Consider the following 24,859-nt stretch of genomic DNA (forward strand, 5'->3'; position numbering starts at 1 on the left):
ACAGTTCTCTCAAACAATTAAAATTGTACAAAGTGATAACGGCACGGAATTTAATTGTTTGCGTGAGTTTTTCAATGCAACTGACATATATATTATTTCAAACCTCGTGTGTAGGAACCCCGCAACAAAATGGTAGAGTAGAGAGGAAACATAAACACATTCTCAATGTAGGGAGGGCTTTGTGTTTTCAAGCTAATTTGCCGATTTATTTTTGGGGGAAGAGTGTTTTAGCTGCTGCCCATTTAATTAATCGTACTCCCTCTCCTCTTTTGCAAAATAAAACCCCCTACAAAATTTTGTTTGGCACTCCTCCTTCTTATACTACTATTCGTACCTTTGGGTGCCTTTGTTTTGCCCATAATCAGAAAACTAAGGGAGATAAATTTGCCAGTAGGAGTCGTAAATGTGTGTTTGTGAGTTACCCTTTTGGGAAGAAAGGTTGGAATTTATTTGATCTTGAATCGAAAGAATTTTTTTGTGGTCACAAATGTCAAACTTGTTCGAGGATATTTTCCCATTTCTTGATCCGACCTCATCCAACATTGTACCAGAAAAAATTATGCCCATGAATATTCCTGTAGATTTTGATTTTGTTGATGTGACTTTGGATATTCAAGCTGAAAATAATTTGGGTAATGAGGTGCAGGTGGAGAATAAGGCTACAATATTTAATGAGAAGAAAATCATGCTACATTAATTAATGGGGATGAGTTTGACGTGCTTTCACCACAAGCACAAAACACATCAGATTAGTCCACGGGCTTCCCGCGGCAAACTGATGCTCACCGCAGGGAGGCCGCGGAGCTTACTGCTCCTCCCACGCAGCAGCCCGCAGCTCAACAGCTCCTCCGTGAGCCTTCTGTCCACTCTCCAGCAGCTTCGGAACAGCACACAAGCAACCCAACTCCATTAATTCAGCCCCAAACAGTAGCTCAAAAAGAACAATTGGGTCGGGGTACCCAATGTTCGACACCGGGATTATGTCACTCATACGGTCCTCACTAATAGTCCATCATCTTCATCTCCTAACACTCCGTCTCCAAAGCATCCCTCAGCTACTCCTTATAATTATCTTATAGCACATTATATTAATTGTGACAGTTTTTCTCCATATTACCAAAATTTTATTGCAGCTATTACTTCTTGCAAAGAGCCACGGTCTTTTAAGGAGGCTATGAAGGATGCAGGTTGGAGAAAATCAATGCAAAATGAAATCGAGGCTCTTGAAAAAATGGCACATGGACAATGGAAGATCTTCCACCTGGCAAGCGTCCTTTCGGAAGTCAATGGGCGTACAAGATCAAATATAATTCGGATGGGAGTATTGAACGTTTAAAATCTAGATTGGTCGTCTTTAGCAATCATCAAAAGGAGGGCATTGACTACACCAAAACATTTGCTCCTGTGGCTAAAATGGTCACTGTACGTGCTTTTCTTGCTGTTGCAGCTTCTAAAAATTGGGAGCTTCATCAGATGGACGTCCACAATGCTTTTCTCCATGGTGATCTTGAAGAGGAAGTCTACATGAAACTCACCCCGGGTTTTGAGTCATCGCACCCTAATAAGGTATGTCGCCTTAGAAAATCCTTTTATGGCCTGAAACAGGCTCCTCGATGCTGGTTTGCCAAACTTAATTCTGCTTTGAAGGCATATGGTTTCTTCAAGTCATACTCAGATTATTCTTTGTTTACTTACACTAATTGTCGCACACAAATTAATGTGCTTGTGTATGTTAATGATCTAATTATCTCAGGGAATAATTCCGCTGCTCTAAGGGCATTCAAGGCATATCTCAATGATTGTTTTCATATGAAAGATCTTGGCACTCTGAAATATTTTTTGGGCATCGAGGTTGCCCGTAGTTCTTCTGGTTTGTTTTTGTGTCAGAGAAAATATACTCTTGACATTATTTCAGAGGCAGGATTATTAGGTTCCAAGCCCGCCGATTTTCCTACGGTACAAAACCACAAGCTTGGTCTAGCAAGTGGTCTCGTACTTTCTGATCCTAAATCTTATCGCAGACTTGTCGGCAGGCTGATCTACCTTGCAGTCACTAGGCCGGATTTAGCCTAGCTATTCGGTCCATATTCTATCTCAGTTCATGCAGGAACCAAGGAAAGAACACTGGGAGGCAGCTCTGCGAGTTGTTAGGTATCTAAAGAGTACTCCGGGTCAAGGAATCCTGTTACGATCTGACAGTGACCTCACTCTGCAGGGTTGGTGTGATTCAGACTGGGCTGCATGTCCCTTAACACGCAGATCTTTGACAGGATAGCTGGTGTTTCTAGGCCTCTCGCCTATCTCTTGGAAGACCAAAAAACAACTTACTGTTGCTACTAGTTCGGCAGATGCTGAGTATCGTTCCATGTATGCCATCACTTGTGAATTAAAGTGGTTGAAGGGTCTTCTTTCGAGCTTGGGTGTACATTATCCCAAAGCTATTAAATTGTTCTGCGATAGTCAGTCAGCATTGCACATTGCAAAAAATCCGGTGTTTCACGAACGAACAAAGCATATTGAAGTTAACTGTCACTTTGTTCGAGATGCTATCATAGATGGTCTCATTGATCCCTCCTATGTTCCTACTCATGTCCAATTGGCCGATATCTTCACCAAAGCATTGGGCAAATCGCAATTTGAACATCTTCTTCCCAATTGGGCGTCTTCACTCCACCCGCTCCAACTTGAGGGGGGGTGTTAAGAAAGATTAAGAGAATATTATTCATTATTATCATATAAATTAGTTTCCTTAATTATAGCCTTATTTCACTCAAGATAATTGTTAGCATATCTTGTGATGTTATCTTAGGAAGCTATGTACTCTACATATATGATTTGAGATCAATGAGAATAACTCAAGCTTTGAGCCCTAATCACTCTGACACTTAAATAATCCACCCCCAGAAATATATTCCGGTACCCCTACTCAACCCTCGGAAATATATTTCGGCCACTGCTGCCACTCTCGGTCTCTTACTGACTCCTCTTGTTTTCGTCCTGCGGTAGACACTTACTGCCATTCAAAGTGCCGACTGGTGAAGCCTATAAATAGCTTTTAAATGGGAGAGGTTATTCTAGAGAGAGAAAATCAATCTGTAGCCCCTCCGCCACCTCCAATACCACCAGATAAACCACCAGACACCTATTCATCCACCCCCATCCAAACCCAATCCCAACAATCTCCTTCCAACTCCTTCTTCTCAAACCATGTCCATCAAAAATCGTATCTTGATAGTCTAAAAAATGTTGAAAAACCCCCTGCTCCATCTCCTTGCCAACTTCATCAGCTTTCTGCAGTGTTACCTCCCCCTAACTTTAACCCTAATGAGGAATCCTTTATCTCTCTTCCGGAGGAGGAAACCTCCTCAGCTAGCTCTCTCTCCCTGGCTAAATGCGGTTATCTTTAAGGTTGTGGGTAAGTCTCTCTCCTTTGACTACCTGAAACAGAGCATCTCCAAGATCTGGAACATCCCAGCTGAAGCAAAAATGTTTACTTTGGGTAGGGGTTTTTATAACCTCCCCCTTCCTTCCCAAGCGTTCCAAAAGGCGATTCTTTCTGGTGGCCCCTGGTTCATCGGTAAACTTCCTATCTATGTCCAACCCTGGTCTCCGGGTTTTAAACCATCAGAGGCTTCCTTCTCATCTGTTCCCCTTTGGGTTACCCTCCCTGAACTTCCGATTGAGTTTCATGTTCAATCTATCCTCCAAAAGGTGGGTAACGCCATTGGTGCCTTTGTCAAAATAGACAACTCCCCTCTTCTTTCAAAAAAGGTCCAAGCTGCGAGAATTCTGGTCTTAATCGACCTGTCAAAACCAAGAAAGACGGCCGTCTGGATTGGTAAATGTCACCAGTTAGTCGAGTACGGGGTGGCGCCGCCTTTCTGTTCCTTTTATAAGACGGTGGGCCATTTTGATGCGGGTGCTCGAAACAACAAAATGAGGTTAAATCAAAGAATGGCGGCGCTAAGCCGATTGACCCTATGATCAACCGTAATCAGAACAATGGCGACTCTACTACACCGCCTTCTGAGCAGGGGTGGACGACAGTGTCGCGGAAAAAACAACCTGCGAAAAAGGTTCCTCAGAGGGGGAAAAACAGAGCACAGGCTCAGAAAAAGGGGAAAGGACAAAATTCGACACCAGCTGGAAATTTTGTGGAAAAAGAAAATGCTGGCCACGTGTCACCTCCTAAACCGTCGGATCTTCCTTCAGGAGTTTTAAACTCAGCCGTCAAATCTACTCAAAACCCTAATTCTAATTAGCAGCCAAAATCTACCCCACCACCAAACACATCACCCTCACTCACTACCTCTCCACCTTCCACCACCCCTTCTCAAAAAAAAAAACAACCCAACACCACAAAAAATGCCTTCAAGCAACGGATCCGACCAATTCTCCGACAAGTCGTGCCCGTTCATCCACGGAAGCGACTCGGAGGGCGAAAACAACAGCAACCAAGCCTTCCTTTGCCCTGCAGTGGACATCTGGCGAATGAGGGTTTCAACTCCCAATCCGAGATTCACATTACCTTTTCAGCAACCTCCGATCACACTTCCATTCCCTCTGATTTGCAACACTGCCATTCCAACGCCGGAGGAAATCTCTTTAATGGAACCTCCGATTCCAACCCTACCGGAAATCAATGTCAACAACATGAACTACTTCCTCAAAACACCTTCCAGATGGGTTCAGCTAACCCTATCAGAGCTAAGACAGTTCATTCTGTATCCCCACCTTGTCAGTCCACCGTACCAGGAGCTGGAAATAGTCGGAAAAGACGGAGGAGAGATAGGTCCAGCCCACCTTCCAGATTTAACAACCCTAAAAGCAATGTGTCCTGTTCTGGGAGTATATGTCAACTGGTGGTTGGAGAGGGCACAATTCAGGCCTCTACCGTGGGTCGTACCGCCCCAATTGGCGTTTGTGACGGATCCAGCTCCGATCTTGCCACAAGTCCGGAACATCTACACTTTAATAGCATCAGAGATGAAGAAAACACTGGGGGAAGTCACGAACACTCACTGGTAATCGCTCAGACGCAAATGGCTTTCAGGCAGTTGGAAATCACTGCGAGTTGCTTGTTCGACCTGAAGTTGGAACAGGGAATATTGGAAGCCACCCTAACTCCACGCAACCACTATCTTCACAGTGTGGTGGAGGGGAAGTTTGTTGCAATAGGGACTTCAACAGTCCAAGAGACGAGGAAGGAGCTCTTCCTTCAGAACTTTCTTCCTGAACCAATGATTGTCATTTCATGGAATGTTAGGGGCATTGCGAGAAAAGGCTTCCTCTCAAATGTCCTCCATCTGATCTCAAAGCATGCCCCTGATCTTCTTTTTTCTTTCGGAGACAAAGACTAGTAGAGCTCACACAGAGAAAATCATTAAAGCCCTCCCATTCGACTCTTATCATCTAGCTGAGCCTCGTGGTTTTTCTGGTGGTATTCTTCTCCTATGGAAATCCGATGTGCTGGAATTCTATTCCTTTAGCAGGGATCTTCATGCTATACATGGTGTACTCAAGGTAAAGCAATCTAATCAAGTTTCCTTTTTGTCTGCCATTTATGCTAGTCCTAAGTATAAAAGTAGACTTGATACATGGGCTGACTTGGAGAAAATCTCTTCCTATATTTCCCTTCCCTGGTTGGTTATAGGGGATTTTAATGAAATCATGTCTCAATCTGAAAAACTTGGGGGCATGCCTCTGAATGCTAGAAGGGCTTTAAAATTTCATAATTGTGTTGTGAATTCTGGTTTGATTGATATTGGTTTTGTGGGAAATAAATTTACTTGGTCTAACAAAAGAAGGTATAGACCTATCCTTCAAAGATTGGATAGGGCTTTTGTAAATTCTGCCTGGATCCATTCCTACCCTGACTCTTCCCTCATTCATCTACCTAGGACCTCCTCTGATCATGCCCCCATTAAATTCATCTCCTCTATTCCACCACCTCCCATAACCACCCCAAAACAGTTTAAACTTGAATCCTTGTGGTATTTTGAACCTTCTTTCAGACCCATGATTCAGGAAATGTGGCCTAAAGAGAACCTCTCCTTCCATGCTAAATTGTCCTCTATCACTCTGTCTATCCAGTCCTGGGTGAAGGAGAATGTTGTCTCCCCCTTCAAGAGAATGTCTTCTCTATCTAGAAGATTAGCTGGGACCCAAGCTGCCCTTGAATCTGATCCCCACAACCCCTTTCTTCATAGTCTTGAGGCTAAGCTCAGTGAGGAGCTGCATACCATCCACTGCCAGGAGCAGGATTATTGGGCCATCAGGTCCAGAATCAACTGGCTTTCTAATGGAGACAGGAATACCAAATTCTTCACTACTACAAAAATAGGAATACAGAACGCCTAAAACAAGCAATATAGAACGCCTCAGAGGCGTTCTTCTGAGGGGGTGCCTTATAAAGTCTATAGAACGCCTCTTTGAGGCGTTCTATATCTAACACAATACAGATCGCCTGTCTAAGATAGGCGCTTCATATGTTAGGTACAAAGTAAATAATAAACAAGCAAAAGAGAGTTGTCATCTTAGGAAAGGCGCTCTATAGCTGTATAAAAAGAGAGCGCCTACCACAGATAGGCGCTCTCTTTTTCTTACTTTTTTTTTAAAAAAAAATTATATTATTATTAATTATTATTTAATAATAAAGATAATAATAATAATAATTCATCCATAATAATTAAAACAACATAACAATAATATTATATTACTTTAAAAATTTACAAATATTTCAATTACAATAACTAAATTCCTTACAAAATATTTACATTACATGTTATAAAACACAATAAGTAATTGAGCTGCTATTGTCAAGCCTTCACTTGTCAAGAAAATTTCCACTCTATCTGTAAAAACATGTAACAACAAATGACAAACTTTAATTGCAATGTAATTTAAAGTGAATTTTATTCAACTTCAATCACGTCCTTGCTAGAAACTCATATAACTGACTATAATTGCAATGTAATTAATTGACTCATCTAAAACCTAGAGTCTACCTCAACAAAAATAGATCTTAATACACTATTATTTACAACACAAAATCTCATCTCACAAGAAATTCAAATAAAGCCAGTTTAATTTTTTTTTCAAACAAAATAAACCCAGTTCAATTTTTTTTTTTCAAACCAAATAAACCCAGTTCATAATGTCACTCATACATGTTCAAACAACCCAATTAAAGAAACTAAATTTTAGAAATGAAGAACTAGAAACCAACCCGCAACATCGGCGCACAAACTCAGAGCAACCACACTAAACACCCATAACCATCAGCGCACAAAATCGGAACATATCGCACCAAAAAAAAACTTTAGATCTACATTAATTTTAAAATGAACATCAGAAATTTCATATCTAATATAATTGAAAAATAAAAACAGATTTAAAGATGAAAAATTAGAAATTACTCAAATTAGATAGCTAAAATAATTAAGAATCAAAAGGAAAAATTTTAAATGAAAACTGAAATCAGAATTAGAATATAATTGAAAACTTTCCATCGAAAAAAAGGACAAAAATTATCAATGGCGAGACACCCTGTTCATCACTTCGTTACTGGTTAATTAAAGGAGGAGGACGCAAGGCTAAGGAGGATGACGCGAGGCTCCTTGTTCATCACTTCGTTACCGGCTAATGGAAACATCAATGGTGAATGTAGAGTAGGCGAAATGGTGGCCCAGAAGAGGATGAAAGGCTCCATGTTCATCAGTTCATTCAACAAAAATAAGATCTAAAGAGGAAGAGAGGAGAGAAAGGAGGAGAGAAAAAGACATTTTTTAGGTGAATGGGGAGTGAAAACGGCTGTATGCCAAAATAAGTTTTAGGGTTCTTTTTTTCAGTTTTTTTTTTATTTTTTTATTTTTTTATTATTTTTAACTATTTTTTATTTTTTTTATTATCATGTTTTTTAGTGAAGAGAGCATTCAAGTGAGATAAGCGCTCTATATTGTAAAGTCACTTTTATATTAAAATAATAATAAATCATATATAACGGTTAAGTTTGGGAGGCGCTCTATATGTTTCAACTTACAAAACGCTCATCTTACTTAGGCGATCTGTAAAATGTTAGAGATCGCCTATCCAACTTGACCGTTGTATATTGTGTGTTGCTTATTTCCATTTTTGTGGTAGTGCTTCCATACTTCTATATTGCTCAGAAGAAGAAGAAATAGGATCTCTAACCTTAGGAGTGAAGTGGGAGAACCCATCCCAGACTCCCAACTCCACTCTCATATCAACAACTACTTCTCCTCCCTCTTCACCTCTGAAATCCAGTCCCCCCCTCTCCATCTCTCCTATGATTCTTCTATCTCTATTTCTCACCCCCCCTCTCTTCATGAAACTTTCTCTGCTGTGTTTGGAATGGGCAAGTTTAAAGCCCCTGGTCTTGATGGTTTCCACCCCTTCTTCTTACAAGATCATTGGGGTACTCTCTGGAAAGACATCCATGCCTTTGCTCTCTCTTGCTTTTCCAATAAAGCTGTACCTTTGGAGGTACTACTAGAAAACAGGCTAATACTGACGGAAAATTTCCGTCGGAAACACCCTAAATTCCGTCGCAAATCACGTTTCCGACGGAATTCCGTCAGAAATGGTTGTCGGAATATGGCTCGTCGGAAAAACGACTTTTTCCGACGAAAATTCTGTCGGAAACACTATTCCAACGGAATTTCCGTCGGAATTTTCTGTCGAAACATATTTTTTAGGCTCCACAACAATCCGTCGGAAAATTCCGACGAATTCAAATCCGTCGGAATTTTCCGACGACAATTCCGTCGGAAACTGGGTACATGAAATTTAAAAAAAAACGCCGCGCCACCACCGGCACGGCGTATCACCACCTCCAACCACCAAAATATCCCCTAACTAAACCCCCACCAGCCCCTAACTAAACCCCCACCACCAGAACCACACACCACCAGCCCCACACCAGCCTACCTAACCCGTACCACCACCCACACCACCCAATTACCGAAACCTCCACCAGATCTACAACCCTTACAAACACCACCACCATACTCACACTCACCTTCAAACACCACCACCACCACAATCACACCAGCCCCTTCCCACCTTCAAACACCACAACCGACACCAATAAATCCCCCCAAAACTGAAAACTTAGTAAAAAAAAAAAACGGAAATTAACCCCAAAAATTAAAGGAAAAAAATCCAACAGCCACAAAAAAAAACGGAAATTAACCCCAAAAATTAAAGGAAAAAAAACGGAAATTAACCCCAAAAATTCACAACAAAAATTAAACGAACCCAAAAATTAAAGGAAAAAAATCCAACAGCCACCAACAACAAAAAAAATCAAAAAAAATACACATACCTTAATTCGACCTCACAAAACCTTGAAATTGGGTTTGCAAGGCCAAATTCGACCATAAAAACTCTAGATCTAGAGTTTTCATGGTCGAATTTGACCCGAAAACCTTTGTTTACATCATAAGGAGAGATAAAAGGCGAAAAAGGAGTAACTTGTAGTTGATTGGTGTTGTCCGTGGTGTTGTTGTTGGTGTTTTCCGTGGGAGGTAAAGAGGGGAAAGAAGAGGAGAGAGAAGGGGGAAGGAGAAGACGAAGAGGAGATCCGTGGTGTTATTGTTGGTGTTTTCCGTGGGAGGTAAAGAGGGGAAAGAAGAGGAGAGAGAAGGGGGGAAGGAGAAGACGAAGAGGAGAGAGAAGAGGGTGGAGAACGAAGTGAGAACGAAGAGGAAAGAGAAGAGGAGAGAGAAAGAGAAGAGGAGAGAGAAGGAGAAGTGAAAAGAGAAGGAGAAGGGGGAAAAAGAAAAGAGGGCGGACAAAATGTTTAGGGTATTAGGGTTTTTAAAAACGTTTTCCTTTTTTTTTTTAATAATTTTCCGACGAAAAATTCCGTCGGAAAGTTCCGACGGATTTTTAGTCCGTCGGAAAAGTCCATATATTCCGACGGATTTATTTTCCGTCGGAAATTTCCGACGGATTTCCGACGGAATTATTGAATTCGTCGGAAATATCCGACGGAAAAAAAATCCGTCGGAAATTTCATTTTTTCCGACGGAATAATGGGTCCGTCGGAAGCAGTCCGTCGCTATTAAGCTATTCCGGAATTCTACTTCTATCACTCTTATTCCCAAGGTTGAGTTTCCTGAAACCATCAAGCAATACAGGCCTATTAGTCTTTGCAATTCTTCTTACAAGGTGATTTCCAAAATCATTGTCAATAGGTTGAGACCTTTCCTTAACTCTCTTATCTCTCCTAACCAGAGCAACTTCCTGCCTGGAAGGGGTTATGAGAACAACTACATAGCTGCTTCTGAAATCCTCTATTCTATGAAGAGGAAATCTGGATCAAGGGCTTGGTTTGCCTTAAAAATTGACTTGGAAAAGGCCTATGATAGGCTAGAATGGCCTTTCTTTAAGACCTGTCTCATTAGAAGTGGGATGGACAAACCCACTGTGGACCTTATTATGAGCTGTATCTCTTCTTCCTCTTTCCAAGTCATGGTCAATGGCAGACTCACTCCTTCTTTCACAACCTCAAGGGGTATCAGACAGGGAGATCCCATCTCCCCCTATATTTTCATCATCTGTATGGAGTACTTGTCCTCCCTTATCTCTGAAGCTTGTGCTCAGGGCACTTGGATCCCTTTCACTTTCAGGAAAAATGCAATCTCTGTCTCTCACCTTTTATTTGCAGATGACCTAATCCTGTTTGGGGAAGCCTCACACCAAACCTTCAGCTCCCTCACTCAGACTCTAGATCTCTTCTTCCATCTCTCTGGCCAGAAGATGAACCACTCCAAGAGCTATCTTTACTTCTCTAAAAAATGCCTCTCCTCATATAAGGGACTGGTTTTCTTCTTCTCTAAATGTCTCTATAACTGAGGACTTGGGTACCTACCTTGGCTTTCCCCTAACTGATAAGAGACCATCCCCTGCCCAAGTCAGCTATATCATCAGAAACATGAAGGCCAAGTTCTCCTCTTGGAAAGCTAGATGCCTTTCTAAGGCTGGTAGGGCAACTCTGATTAAATAAGTCTTGACCTCTATCCCTCATTACTCAATGCAAGTCCTTAGCCTCCCAAAGAAGTTATGTAATGAAATAGACCAGACCTGTAATAAATTCTTTTGGGGTAATACAGATGATGTAAGGAAATCCCCTCTCATAGCCTGGTCTAAGCTCTGTGGCCCCTATGACAGAGGAGGGCTAGCCTTCAGAGAAGCCCACCTTCTCAACCTCTCTCTTCTTGCCAAACTCTGCTGGAGGGTCCATAACTCCAACAATATTTCCTCCTCTATCATTAGAGACAAATACTGCCACAGACAGTACCCTATTTCTTTCAAAAAGGGGTCTCACATCTGGCAATCTATTGGTAAAGGTTGGGACCTTTTCAAACAGTTTTCTCAATGGCTAGTTGGGGAGGGTAGCACCTGCCTCTTTTGGCTTGATAATTGGACTGGTTTAGGGCCCCTGAGGGATCTCATCTCAGGGCCCCTTCCATACTTAGAGGAAGGTAGAACTGTGAACTCTATTATTGTTGATGGGTCCTGGTGCCTGGAAGGTCTCTCCTTTATTCTCCCCCCTAATCTAGCCCTCAGAATCAAGGCCATTCCCATCTTTTCTCACAAGCAAGACCTCCCCTTTTGCTCTCTTGGTGAAGGTGATTATTTTAATGCAAAAAAGGCATATCTCTCCTTATGGGACCTCAAACACCAGCTCCAACCTGTCTCTGATGACTGGAAACTCTTGTGGGACCTTAACACTACCCCTGCTATCAAATTCTTTCTATGGCAAGTATCCTAGAACAGACTGCCTAATGCCTCTTGTCTCTACTCCAAGCACATTATCCCTTCTCTCGTATGCTCTTTTTGTCCCACAGAAGTAGAGGACTCTCTCCATGTCTTGCTCTTCTGCCCTAGAGCACAGGAACTTTGGAATGCTTTGTTGCCTGTCCCTCCTGCTCAACATCCTTCCTCTCTCCATTCCTGGCTCTCTGAAAACTTGAAAAATAGTGCTATTTCCCCCCCTTTTAATGCCCCCTGGAATATTACCTTCTCAGTTCTTATCTGGAAAATTTGGGCTAGAAGAAACAGTTGGGTGTTCAATCAGAAATCTACTCCTGTTGATCAATGGATAAGTAGGGCTAAATACCTGGTTCATGAAATGATCTATCTGTCTGAAAGTGCTCCTCTCCACCCAAAACATGATATATGTAAACCAATCCCTCACTTTAGCCTCTCCATTTATGTGGATGCTTCTTTCTGTCAGTCTACCTATTCTGCTGGTATTGCCTATGTATGTAGGAATGCCAATGGGGAATGGGTGAAAGGAATAGGGGCCCTTATCCCTGCTGTTAGTGCATTGCAAGCTGAGTTACTTGCTATTCTAACTGGCATGTCTATGAGTAGTTCTATGCAATGGGGGTCTGTTGGTATTTTTTCTAATTGCCAAAGAGGTGTGCTAGGCATACACTGCACAAACTTACCAATTGATGAAGCACATTTCTTATACTCTGTGTGCAGGGCCCTAGTTCAAGCAAATCCATCCATATCTCAAATGAACGTCCCGAGGAAGAAGGTGAAGGAAGCAGACTTTCTGGCCAGAGAAGCATTGAAGACTCTAACTCTGTCTGATGTTTTTAAAAACAATCTTTTGTGTATGGATAAGTTTCATGTACTTTTGGCTCCTCCTGATCCTTGTGCTACTGTAGGGGAAAACAATAGGTCCCATTTTGGCCCTTCTGTGGGCAGTAACTTGTAGGATGCTATTTCTGAACTTGTTTATGGCCTGTAATTATCTAACTGTTTCTCTAATGCCTTTTAAGGCTTAATATATCTGCTCAGTTTCACCAAAAAAAAAAAAAAGTGCCGACTGGTGCGTATTTGTGACTCCTGGCCTCTCTCATTCTTTACTTGGTGAATTTTTACAATATTTTTTTTTTCAAATTGCTCTAGTAGTTATTTTTGTTGATACATGGTGAATTTTTGTCCTTTTTACAATTTTTTTTATTATTTATTTTGGGGCCAAATTTCAGTTATGTTAGGGTTTCTACTGCTCCTCTTTCGAATCTTCTAACCCAATTTTTAATTACTCTTGGTTTTAATAGATTGTTGACAGTAGCTTTTCAAAAAAAAAAAAAAAAAAGATTGTTGACAGTAAAATGATTATTTGACGGGTTAATCATAATGTAACTTCTTTTCTATTAGAATCTTAACATACAGTAACTTTCGTTGTTGCAAGGCATCAGTGTGCTACTTCGTATATGTTGACTCGAATGAACAATACAAGAGGGGGGTGAATTGTATTGTGGAGGAACTAGGGTAATTTTTGCGGAATTCTTAAAAAAACATAAACAAAAACTTTAAAGTGTAAGAGAGATTTTACGTGGAAAATTTCTTGGCCCTAATCAAGAAGAAAAACCACGACCACAAGAGATTTTAAACTCAACTCTTAATAATAATAGGGCAAACAACCTATTACAAATTAGGCAAATTTGTCAAAAAAACCTTTTAAAAGCACCCTTTTGCGGAAAATAAACCTTTTAAAAGCTTTTTGGTTAAAAAAAACCACCAAATTCATTTTTTTTTGCGAGAGGAAACCTATTTCCTTAATTATCCTCTTATTAACTTAATAAACTCTAATTTTCTCCCATTTCTTATAATTAACCACTTACCCACCCAATTACTTAATAATTATATTTAATTTATAAAAAAAATAGAACAACCACCCTAACCACCAACCAACCACCCTTCCCCTTCTTCCTTCCTTTCCCCCTCCCTTTCAAGCAACCCCATCACCCACCGGACCAGCCGCCTAGATCCTCCCCACCTCCGGCGACCTATTTCCACCGCCGGTGGACCATCCCTTTCCCGCTTATTCCCGTTGGTGACCACCACCTCCCTTCAAATTTTTGGATCTTATATACTCAAAACATGCTCAAATCAAGTCTAAATCAATTCCAATTTGTTTCTAAAACACCCTAGCATCACATACATATATAATCAAAGCTAAAACAAGCATCAATTGCAAATAAGATGCACAAATTAAAAAAAAAAAACCCAAATCAATTTTCTAGGGTTTTCAAAATCAAGGAGATGGTTGTTGGGATGTGATTAGGGGGAAAGGGAGGGTCGTCTGGCGGTAGAGGAGGTCGCCGGAGTTGGGGGGATCCGGGCAGCGGGTCCGGTGGGGGAGGGGTTGATTCCATGGGAGGAGGAAGGAGTAAGGAGGAGTAAGAGGATGGAGGAAGGAATAAGGAAGGAGGGGGTGGTGGTTTTTTTTGTATATATTAATTAAATCCAATTATTTAGGGCTTGTTTGGCATCATTTTTTGTTTTTAGTTTCCTGTTTTTTTGAAAACTAAAAACCAAAAACAGGAAACAAGAAAAACGTGTTTCCACTTTTTTGTTGTCAGTTTTCAAAATTATCATGATTTTAATAAGTTTAAATAATTTTTGATTCATTATGTGACATATATAATGTACTTTTAAAAAACAAAAAACCAAAAAACAGAAAACCACAACGATGCCAAACGAACCCTTAGTAATTTGGTGGGTTAGAGGTTAATTAGAAGAATTTAGAAATTAATTAAGTTGATTAGAGGGTGATTAGGGGAATAGGTTTCCTCTCGCAAAAAAAATCAATGTGGTGGTTTTTTTTAACCAAAAAGCTTTTAAAAGGTTTATTTTCGCAAAATGGTGCTTTTAAAAGGTTTTTTTTGACAAATTTTCCTACAAATTAAAACTCTAAACTCAAGTTCCTCTACGAACTTAAGTTCCTCCTCAACTGATCCCTCAATCAGTTGAGCTCTCAAATCTCTCTCTTTCTCCTTGCTTCACTCAAAGCAATCTAAACACTCTAGAGTTTATTCAAACTCTACCCCAATACAGCTCAAGTTAAAACTCTAAGATGCTAAGTATAAAGACACTCAAGGACTTAATTGGATTTTGACTCTTTTCGAAAAACTTAGAAATTGTAATGCTCAAGTGTATTTTTCAAAACAGAAAACTAATCCTATTTATATAGGAGGAAGTCAGTTGAAAGTTTTACGTTTGCCTTAACTCCCACTACACCACAACTTCCATGAAATAAGGAAGTGTAGTTCGTGGATGCTTGGACAGCAAGCTGAATCATATCAAAGAAAGTGGTTTACAGCTCCCTTAATAAGGAAGTGGATGCCTTAATTTTTATGTTTTTTTTTATTTTTTATTTTTTTTATTATTTTTTTTTTTCCGGTGATGATAATCAATTGATGATATTTTGTATCAAATCAAGTTTAAGGTGTCGACCAATATCAAGGGGATTCAATGGTGGAGTGGTGGGAAGCCAAAGAATTAGCATAATGCAGGAGGATGTTGAGGTTACCATTTCCTACTATACAGATTCCTAAAATGAGGCTACTGGTTACAAGGACGAGTATGAGGCGTCATTTATACAAGTCTCCTAAAACGAAGGTTCATTATATTGTTTTTGTTGATTTATGCTTAATGATAATAAAGATATATTAGTCTCTTCAAAGACATCTGATAATTAAAGATATATTATTAGTTAAAGTTTTACAATTGCATATGAAACTAGTTTGATTGGGTCATTTATATTGAAATAAAGGGACCACGAGTAATTAATTAACATTACGGTTCCTAGTCATCAACATATACTATAATCATCTTGTTAAACTCGTCCCTTGATATAAAGCCTACTCTTGATTTTATAGTCAAACTTTTAAAAATTTTGACACTTAAGGCCTGTTCTCATTTATTGAAGTGGGCTGAACTGAACTGAATTATTTATGAGAGAAGGGATTAGGAACTAAACTGAAATGAACTGAACTAAAATTAAGAGTATGTTCTCTTTAGCTTATTTTCAGTTCAATTTAGTTCAGTTCAACTCCGTTCAGTTCAGTTCAATTCCTACTTTTCTCCTCTCATAAAATATTCAATTCAGTTCAGCTCAGTAAATCATAACAAGCCCTAAGCTGAAGTAAACAAACGAACTCATTTAGTTGATACTTTACCTTTTACACACACACTATACAATAATGAATTTGAGCTAATTTTATAGACAAAATGAGATTACTCTTATAAATAAACCACAATAAAAAATAAATTTGGTGAACGAATATATCATCAAGTTGAATTGGTGCTCCATATATTTTTAAATAATAATTGTTCTTTCGATATAATTCTAAATTTTATGTGTAATTATTTATTATTTATTTACACTCTCAATGTTTTCCCAATTCACCATATTACTTTTGGGGTTGGGGATTCGTCATCCTCCTCCCGTCCTCCGCCACTCACTCATTAAGAGCCCAGTTTAATATGATAACTCATTGAGTTAAAACCGTCAAATTTTCATTAGATATGCTAGCGTTTGCATATCTCAGTTATAATGAATTTGGATCAAAGACAACATCCTACTTAAACCAAAGACAACACAAAACCAAGACTGTAGAACTAAAGAAACGTACTTGCACAACTCGTTGGGTTTCCATACGATCAAACTACCCGTAGAGCTTCTTCTAAGTTCTAACAGCAAGAGCAAGCAGCACGCTGAACAGCTTTTTTCAACAAGCATGCATAACAAGCTAAACTTCTTCATCAAGATCATATTCCATTACTTTTTCCCAGGATTTAAGTGTCTTATCTTCAGTATCAGTTTTGTACAGTGCCAGGCGGTTTATTTTGAAGCTCAAGTTGCCAAGGCTGTCGTCTAATGCATTAGCTCGCTCTTGAGCTTTCTTCTTCTCTTCATCAGTTAAATCCGCATAAAGAAGGCTCATGTGTGGCATGTAAGCTGCACAATTACATGTAGATGTAGATAATCAGAGAAGAGATAACATAGTTCATTAGAATAATCAGGCTAGTAATATTTAGTAAACTGTCATCATATCTGTATACTTCGTATATGATAATATCTGTGGAAATAAAAGAGTCAATCATCCAACTTTTTCAAAGACACTTCTGCTTTCTTTTTCAAAAAACAGATTTAAGGTTGTAGAGTTCAACAATCAGAGTGATGATGTACAAATGCAACAATGTGCAAAAGGAGCTTTTGAATGAACTAAAAGCTACAGCAATCAATAATGTATTTCGCAATGACAGTAACTTAAGATTGCCTAGAATTCATAATCTGCACAAAATATGAATTAACAAGGATAAAGGATCAAATAACCAGAAAGTTAATATATGCCAATAGATTGCAGAGTATAGAAGTATCTGAACAGCATTGTTCTGTAACTTCTGAACTCTGCTTTTCTTCCTGTTTTGAACTTTTTATTATAGGAAGAGGTTCAGGACATTAAAAATAATGGTTTCAGTAAACTTCTATATTCATCTTCTAAAGATAAGTAAGCCAACTTACCAAACTAAATGATGGTACAGATGTTTTAAATTACTTCTATGTTTTCTCATTAAAACTACTGCTGTATGAAGTAATAACATAGAGAACATACATTAATCTCATCTAAAACTTAACCATATCCATCAATTTAACTAAAGCAGTATCCAATTCAACTTACGCGTGGTGCGATTATAACCAAAATGTCCACAGCAATGATCACTGGTTTCAACTACCTGTAAAATTAAATCAATAAACATTCTAAGTCAGATATTATGAAGTAATGTATTGCTCTATTACAACTTAAATTCATCATTATAAGATCTAATATAAATAATAACTTTCTATTAAAAGACTAACTCAACCGAAAGGTTATGTTGATGGTGAAAGCTCCGGTTTGGTTTATATACTCTATCACTTTCCCTTGGTTGATCAAAATTCAGTCAATATGCTTGTAAACTTTTAGTACTCAACTACTTAAAACTCGATTTTACTAATCTTCTTTGCAAAAGGCAAATGTAAATGAAAATAACATCCGGTCAAACAAGCCTAGTGAACATCTCAAAGCTGATTGATTGCCTTGAAAATGATCATTCTCAAAAAAATTACATACATATGACTCAGACCAATAAATCAACTTCCAATTGAATACTCCGTAAGTTACAATTTTCAATTTTTTAAAGTCACCTGAATCATTAACAAACAAAAGCAACAGTATCCAACATCACAAATTATCTACAAAGCTCTTTAATTAATTGAAATACATTATATTTCTAACAGCTACTTCCTCCATTTTCTAATTATAATACCGTAGAATATAAAAATCACGTCTGTCCATGTACAACTTATTCCATTAACATCTCTCGGCAAAAATTTAAATTCGATATATATATATATATATATATATATATATATATATATATATATATATATATATATATATATATATATATATATTGTTTTTCTAATTACAAAAGACACGTAAAAGTCAAAATGTTACAATTTAAAAAATCCGAGGAAGTATGATAGTAATAAAAGTACCTGAGGGGTGGTGTCAAGGAGGAGGTAAACACACTGATAGAAAAATGTTCCAGTAGAGACGCCCCTGCCGTGAGCGGTATAAACCTTCAACCCTTCACACGCTGATTTAAATTTAACAACTGCATCTTCTGGATTCAGTGTGATGGCCCCCACAACAGTAACATGAGGATCAAAATCAGGACCGTTGAATTCTGATCGGAGGGTATTCATCACATTTTTCACCCTCTGCTTCACATCTTCTGATGGAAGTCCCCACACCGAATACACTTCTGTTTGGGTCGCCATTTCTTTCTCTCTACAAATTTGACTTTTTTTTTTTTTTTTTTTTTTTTTTTTTTTTTTTTTTTTTCTGAGAATTTTAGGAATTTGTTTGAGTGTTAGTGGGATTTTGAGGATTGTTATGAAGAAATTGGGGAATTTGTTCTGATTAGCAGTGGAAATTGAATATTTGGTTATGTTATTTTTTAATTTGATGGTCAAGTCTTTTTTATTTTGATTTTTGTGATTCGGTGGATGTGCTGTTATTATGTTTGTTTGTCCCATTCATTCGCATGTTTTACGTATACGCTGCTTTTGATCCACTCTAGACCTAATCATGGGCCGGATTGGGATGGGATGGGCTTTGTGAAAAACTTAACCCATTTCGAGCCAAAGATTTGGGCCGATTCCTCTTAGTCATTAGAGCAACTTCAATTGACATTAGCTTGTCATGCTATATAAGCTTTTAAGCTAATTATCATTTTAGCTAATTTTTGCTCCAATGGTTAGCTATTAACTTAGTAGTTGTTGTTATGAAAAGAGCTTAATTGGTGTAATGAGCATTTTATTTTGGCAAGTTTAATTCCCAAGCAAATTAGCTTGGCAAGCTAATTGAGTTTTCTAGCTCCAATGGTCAAGCTAATAGCTAGGAAATTATTGTAATTGCAAGCAAATCCCTAGCTATAACCATTGGAGTTGATCTATACTCTCATTACTCATTCACTTTGTGCTCATGCTTTTTCAATCGTTTAAGCTATGCATGAATTTGTCCGAATCAAATTCGACACAACCCTGACTTGAACCCGGCTTGTAAGTTAGAAAAAACCAACATGATCCGACTTGAATTTACCCTGAAACCTGGCATGACCTAGCTTAAACCTGAATTGAATACTTGATTTGACATCTCTAGAGCAATAATGTTATATTTTACAATTAATTAATTAAAAGAGGTAAATCATTGATAGAGATGATAAAGTAAATAAAAGTACCTTAATCAAAGCTAAGCATCCCATACAACAGAAGTAACATTACACAATACAAGTACGAGCTATGTTAGGATGGAACACGAAGATGAGCATAAATTATGAGACCTAGCTCATATCAAACTCACCATTATTAGTCCTAACATGACTTCACTCCCTTCTAAAAATTAAAAACAAGCTACACTTAAAAAGCTACAAACACGTTCTAAGCATCGACGACAACGTAGCTTCGATCGATCTTTACTTATTGATATTTCGATTACCGTAGCTGTTGCACGGAGCATAGACACCCCAATCTTACAAGCACATCTTCGTCACAATTTTCGCCATTGCGTAACATTTAAGGTTTTTGCAACAATCTGCTGTAGTGTGACAAGTCGATCCTGCTTTCCTACAATTTGTTGGATTATATTGTTCTTCCAACCAAAGTTGTTCTTTTGCTGCCATTATTTGCTTCATGTAAAGTTCAGCAATTCGTTCATTTCCAAGTTCTTGTATCATAGCCTTCATCATAACTAGAGGCTTTGTCTCAATTGTTGGCTGCACCGTGCCCATCGTAGTACCTGTACAACCAATTTATTATTAATAATTATATCAAACATAGCATGTAAAATAAAATTACTTTTCATACGATAATCAAGTTAATTAATTTTTTTGCAGAGTATTAGAACCAAAGAGTAGGGAGGGAAGGGAAAGAAAATATACAAGAGATAGTGAGCACAAGAACTGCTAGTAGAGCCAACTTAGAAGTGGATGTCATCGATTGCTTCTTCATGCTCGCTCTTTTTTTTTTTTTTTCTTTAATTTTCTTTTGCTCTTTTTTTGATGTGGATGAACACTTAGAACACCAATTATCATCTATTTATACTACTATTCTGCCAAACTACACGAAACAAAATGCACTCAATTAATATTAACTGGCTAGTGTTCGGCCCGGGCGTTCTCCGAGTACTACTTTGAATATTTTATTATTATTATTATTATTATTATTATTATTATTATTATTATTATATCTCAAAAGCAGACAAACTCATACAACCTACAAAAATTAGTGGGAAGCCAAGATACAATATGGGTCCCCACTCTTCTAGCTCTAGCAAATTCTACCCCATGGAAGATATGAGCAGCTGTACGTACCTCAATGTCTTGAGTTTCCGAGAACTTCTAGATCAGATCCGCTTCAGCAACGCAACCTCCTCCTTTTCTAATTCCCCAAGTGAAAAGATAGAGAAAGGAAGAAAACCATATCCAATTGCCTTACAACTGAATTCGTACTAGACCCGCTTACGACGAGTCGCAATAGCCACAACCCATCTAGGAACAAAGACAGATAGCCCATATTGGGTCAAAGGAGAAAATCCCGTCAAGTCAACATAGACATCATGACCACGATCCCATGAATAAAGTTGAGGGTCTCATCTTTCCCTCTAGACAACCCAATGTCAACCTCTTTTCTGGCATAAATTCTAGATCGATCGCTAACATCAACAAGGGTATCCCAAACAATATTGTGCTGATGTTTAATACCCACCATACCAGCATGCCACACCGCGTGATCACCAAAAATATTCCCACAAAAAACACTTTAACAGGTATAGCAAGGCTCAAAGACATTGAACAATGAAACATCCAATCGGTAGCACAACACACATCCATAAGTCTTTTCATTCATCATCAGACCCAACCCCAAAATAGGAAACGCTCAAAGCCAAGCAGAGGTGTGATCTCCCTGCTGCGATTTCCACAATGTTGATTGTTGAGGAGATAAAGAAAAGGTGGATTCTCCAGAAGCGGTAACCTTTGTGAAATATATATCTGCCAATTTCTTCATGAATTAGGGGCAGCGACCTCAATAGGATTACTCAAAATGTGAAACTCCACCGTTCTATTAAATAGACTCAACGCATCCTTAAAGGCTCAACTAAGACTAACAATGTCAGCATGCCGTAGAAGCTTTGTTTATTATCCATTTGAATGTACCCGAGAAGCAAGAAAATCATAATTACGAACATCACCTACGGAATACATACCAAGTCCTCCAAATGCAAATGGTAAAGTGGCAAGCCGCCACTACCAATTGCAAAACCCAGGCCCTAAAGCAGTAACAATATACTCCAAAGAAGATTGAAGAGCCTCGTTAAATGTGTACTGAGCCGCCTCAAAAGTACTAAGAGGACAAGTACGCAAAGCAAAGTAGAATTTAGTTATTTCAGTACATGCCCTAAGCAATAGCAGCTTGCACTAAGGATCATCAAGCTTAGCAACCTTGTCCATAAGTGCAATGGTCTTGGTCACCCTCTGCATCATAAGCTCACCTCCAAAACCGGAATCGGAACTAGCGGGACCATCAAGCAACTTAAAACTATGCGAAGATCGAGCAATATTAGGCAGAAAGCCACCCACAAGTCTGCTTCGAGGGTCTTTTGAAGACCAAATTACTTCACATAATGTCATACAACCTACAAAAAATTATAATTATCATAATTATTTTTATTAAAGAGCTTGAAAGAATTTTTTATATTGTTAGTAAATTATAATAATACCATGACAATAATAAATAGTTTTGAATAATTATTGATTTCACTTCTAATATGTATATATATTTATATGCATAGATAAAATGTGATTAGTTTCTAGCTTAGATGCTAATAAGTTGGTATTCATTTAATGAGGTCTTATGTTCAAACCCCATAGTATGCATTTATGGTTAACCAGTACATGAAACAAAAATATGCTAGAGGTAGACATGACACATTGACATTCTTAAGAACGTTTTTTTTTTTTTTTTTAATATCTATCTATTAACCTATACTAAAAGCACATCCTTCCATCTTTCAAAAAAAAAAAAAAAAAAAAAAAAAGCTAATTCTACCAAGACACTTGTCATTACCTTGTGAAAAAATTACCAAACTTATTGCTTCTCTCTCTTTTATTTATTTGTTTATATTATTTTTTTTTTCTTTTTTTTGGAAAAATCTTTATGTAAACTATTTATATTTCATTATTTTCTTTCCACTTTGACAATTATATTTCATATACACCAAAATGAAATACTTTATATTTTGTAGTACTATTGTCAAAAATAATTAACAATCCTACATTATAGTGGATTTTAACCTAGTATATATATATAAGTTTAGATGTTAGGCGGTTATGATTTTTTATTTTTTTTAGTAGAGGCAGTTATGTTGTAAGAAACTACCTTATAAAAGATAAAATGTTGTAAGGTACTATCATTGGCCGAATTTCCACCTTTGATCTAATATTAAGGCGTTGACCTACCTCAATGCACCCCCGAAACCATCACAAAGGTGGTAAGGTTATTTTTGGGGTGGTTAGAAGATATTCCGAGTTGGTGAGGGTAGTTTAATTTCGTGATTCGGGATGTTGATTTTTGGGGTTAGAGGTAGTGGTTTTGGGATTGGAGGTGGTTTCAGCTTGGTGAAGACAATTTCAAGTAGGTTGTGTTGGTTTTAGAGTGAAAGCGGTGGTTTTGGGGGTGTTTTGAGGTGGGTCAATGATGGATTTATGGAGGAGGTAGTATTTTACAACAATTAAGATTTTGGTAGGTAGTTGTATACAACATTTTTTTATTAGATAGTTTCTCACAAAATCTGGGCTGTATTTGGTAGTTTTTGACAAATAGTTATCTTAAATTAAACATAGCTATTTTCAGAAAAAAAACAGAAAACAAATTGTGTAGCTTATACGAGTACGAGTATCAAGAGCGTGTTCGGCAAAAAAAGCTGTGTAGGTAGTTTTTAGCTGTTTGTTGCAGTGAAGATAAATAACTTAGGTATGAGTGTTCGATAAAGTAGCGGTTGACTAGCTGTTATAATTAAAAATCAATATTTTATATTTAAAACTATATATTAAATTTTTAACAGTTACCTCAAAAGCTACCTCTATTTTCAAAAGCTAATATTTTTGACTTTTTATAAAAGTTACATCTATCACTAAAAGCTACCCTAACCACTACTTTACCAAACACTCACAGTTTTTGTTAAGTAGTGGTTTGATCAAGTCAAACCAGTAAAAGCTCTCTTAAAGCACTTAAACACTAGGGTCGAACAGGCGTATATATGTTTTCATGCAAATGTTTGCCTACTACTGCTCCATGTATCAACACGTAAGTAACACTTTAATACTAGTCTGAGTATGTTTGTTTGTTTATTTTTCTTTCTTCTTATGCTCTTAAGTACTTTGAAAACACCATTTATGCTTGCATATTTTTTCTTTTAATTATATTTTGCACAATTAATGCTTGCCCATGCAAATGTTTGCCTATTGCTCCATGTATCAACACGTACGTACGTAACACTTTAATACTAGTCTGAGTATGTTTGTTTGTTTATTTTTTCTTTCTTCTTTTGCTCTCACATATACATTGATAACACCATTAATGCTTGAATATTTTTCCTTTTAATTATGTTTTGCTCTAACTTTGATAAAATAATTAATGCTTGCCTATTTTTCCTTTTAATTTGAATTATTGATATATATATTGATGGGGATGCATGCAGGAAAATATTACTCTATAATAGTATAATATACTTTGAGTTGTGCCCAGTTAAGTTCCCAGATAAACAAATATAATTGTCTTTTCAAGTACCAAAGGAGGGGTATATGCGTCTTTTCATATACTAGCTGAGGGGTACATATGTAATTTTCTAAATCCAAGTTGCAAACAGTAATTAATTACTAGTAGAAAATTGCAAATTGCCACCGGTTCAAAACCGGCACCGGTTTGAACCGGGCCTTATTTGAGGGGTGCCAAAAACTGATATTTTTAACTGATATTGGACATCTCACCAAAAATACTAAATAAATGACCACGCTTTTTCAATATATTTACAGAAGTTCCATAACAAAAGTTCGTTTATCTGGCAGATAAACTTGTATTTGCCGATATACTCCTTATGTTTCTATTTTTTTTTTTTGGAAAATTTTTGAGGATTAATATGACCTTTTAACGGTCTTCCAAAAATAAATAACCTTTTAATTATTCTGAAATAAAATGGCCTTTGACATGCATTTGCTCAAAGTATGACGTAAACGATTGGTAACATATTTGTTAGGTTAACTAGATTAGTTCCGTGCGGTGCACAGTTTTAACAAAATAAATAAATAAATAAATAAATAAACAAATAAAATTGGATTATAGAACTACAATATAAATAATATTTTCAAATTTTTCCTAAATTCATTGTCATAAGGTGAAAATCCAAACACAATATTTTTA

The 24,859-nt window shown here is 37.6% G+C and overlaps 2 protein-coding genes across 3 annotated transcripts; one reads left to right on the plus strand and one right to left on the minus strand.

Annotated features, from left to right (window-relative positions):
• The first annotated feature begins 3,324 nt into the window (after positions 1-3,324).
• LOC145610783 (uncharacterized) lies at positions 3,325-6,360 on the plus strand. The gene is made up of 3 exons (XM_081666076.1): positions 3,325-3,838; positions 4,537-5,261; positions 5,350-6,360. The coding sequence occupies exons 1-3, from the start codon at positions 3,325-3,327 to the stop codon at positions 6,358-6,360; spliced, it is 2,250 nt and encodes a 749-aa protein (XP_081522202.1).
• Positions 6,361-6,688: 328 nt separating this feature from the next.
• On the minus strand, positions 6,689-18,884 carry LOC145611826 (cyclic phosphodiesterase-like). Of its 2 annotated transcripts, XR_014106470.1 has the most exons (4): positions 18,377-18,884; positions 17,517-17,571; positions 16,467-16,792; positions 6,689-6,854 (listed from the first exon to the last, which is right to left on the minus strand). XR_014106470.1 is itself a non-coding variant. In XM_081667196.1 (3 exons), the coding sequence occupies exons 1-3, from the start codon at positions 18,659-18,661 to the stop codon at positions 16,584-16,586; spliced, it is 549 nt and encodes a 182-aa protein (XP_081523322.1). In that variant the 5' UTR covers positions 18,662-18,884; the 3' UTR covers positions 16,411-16,583. The 2 variants fall into 2 exon arrangements, 1 of the variants encoding a protein (XP_081523322.1); XM_081667196.1 differs by lacking the exon at positions 6,689-6,854 and having other exon boundaries at positions 16,411-16,792.
• Between the last annotated feature and the right edge of the window lie 5,975 nt (positions 18,885-24,859).

Source organism: Chenopodium album, chromosome 24 (genome assembly GCF_948465745.1).
Source record: "Chenopodium album chromosome 24, dcCheAlbu1.1, whole genome shotgun sequence".
NCBI lineage: Eukaryota > Viridiplantae > Streptophyta > Magnoliopsida > Caryophyllales > Amaranthaceae > Chenopodium > Chenopodium album.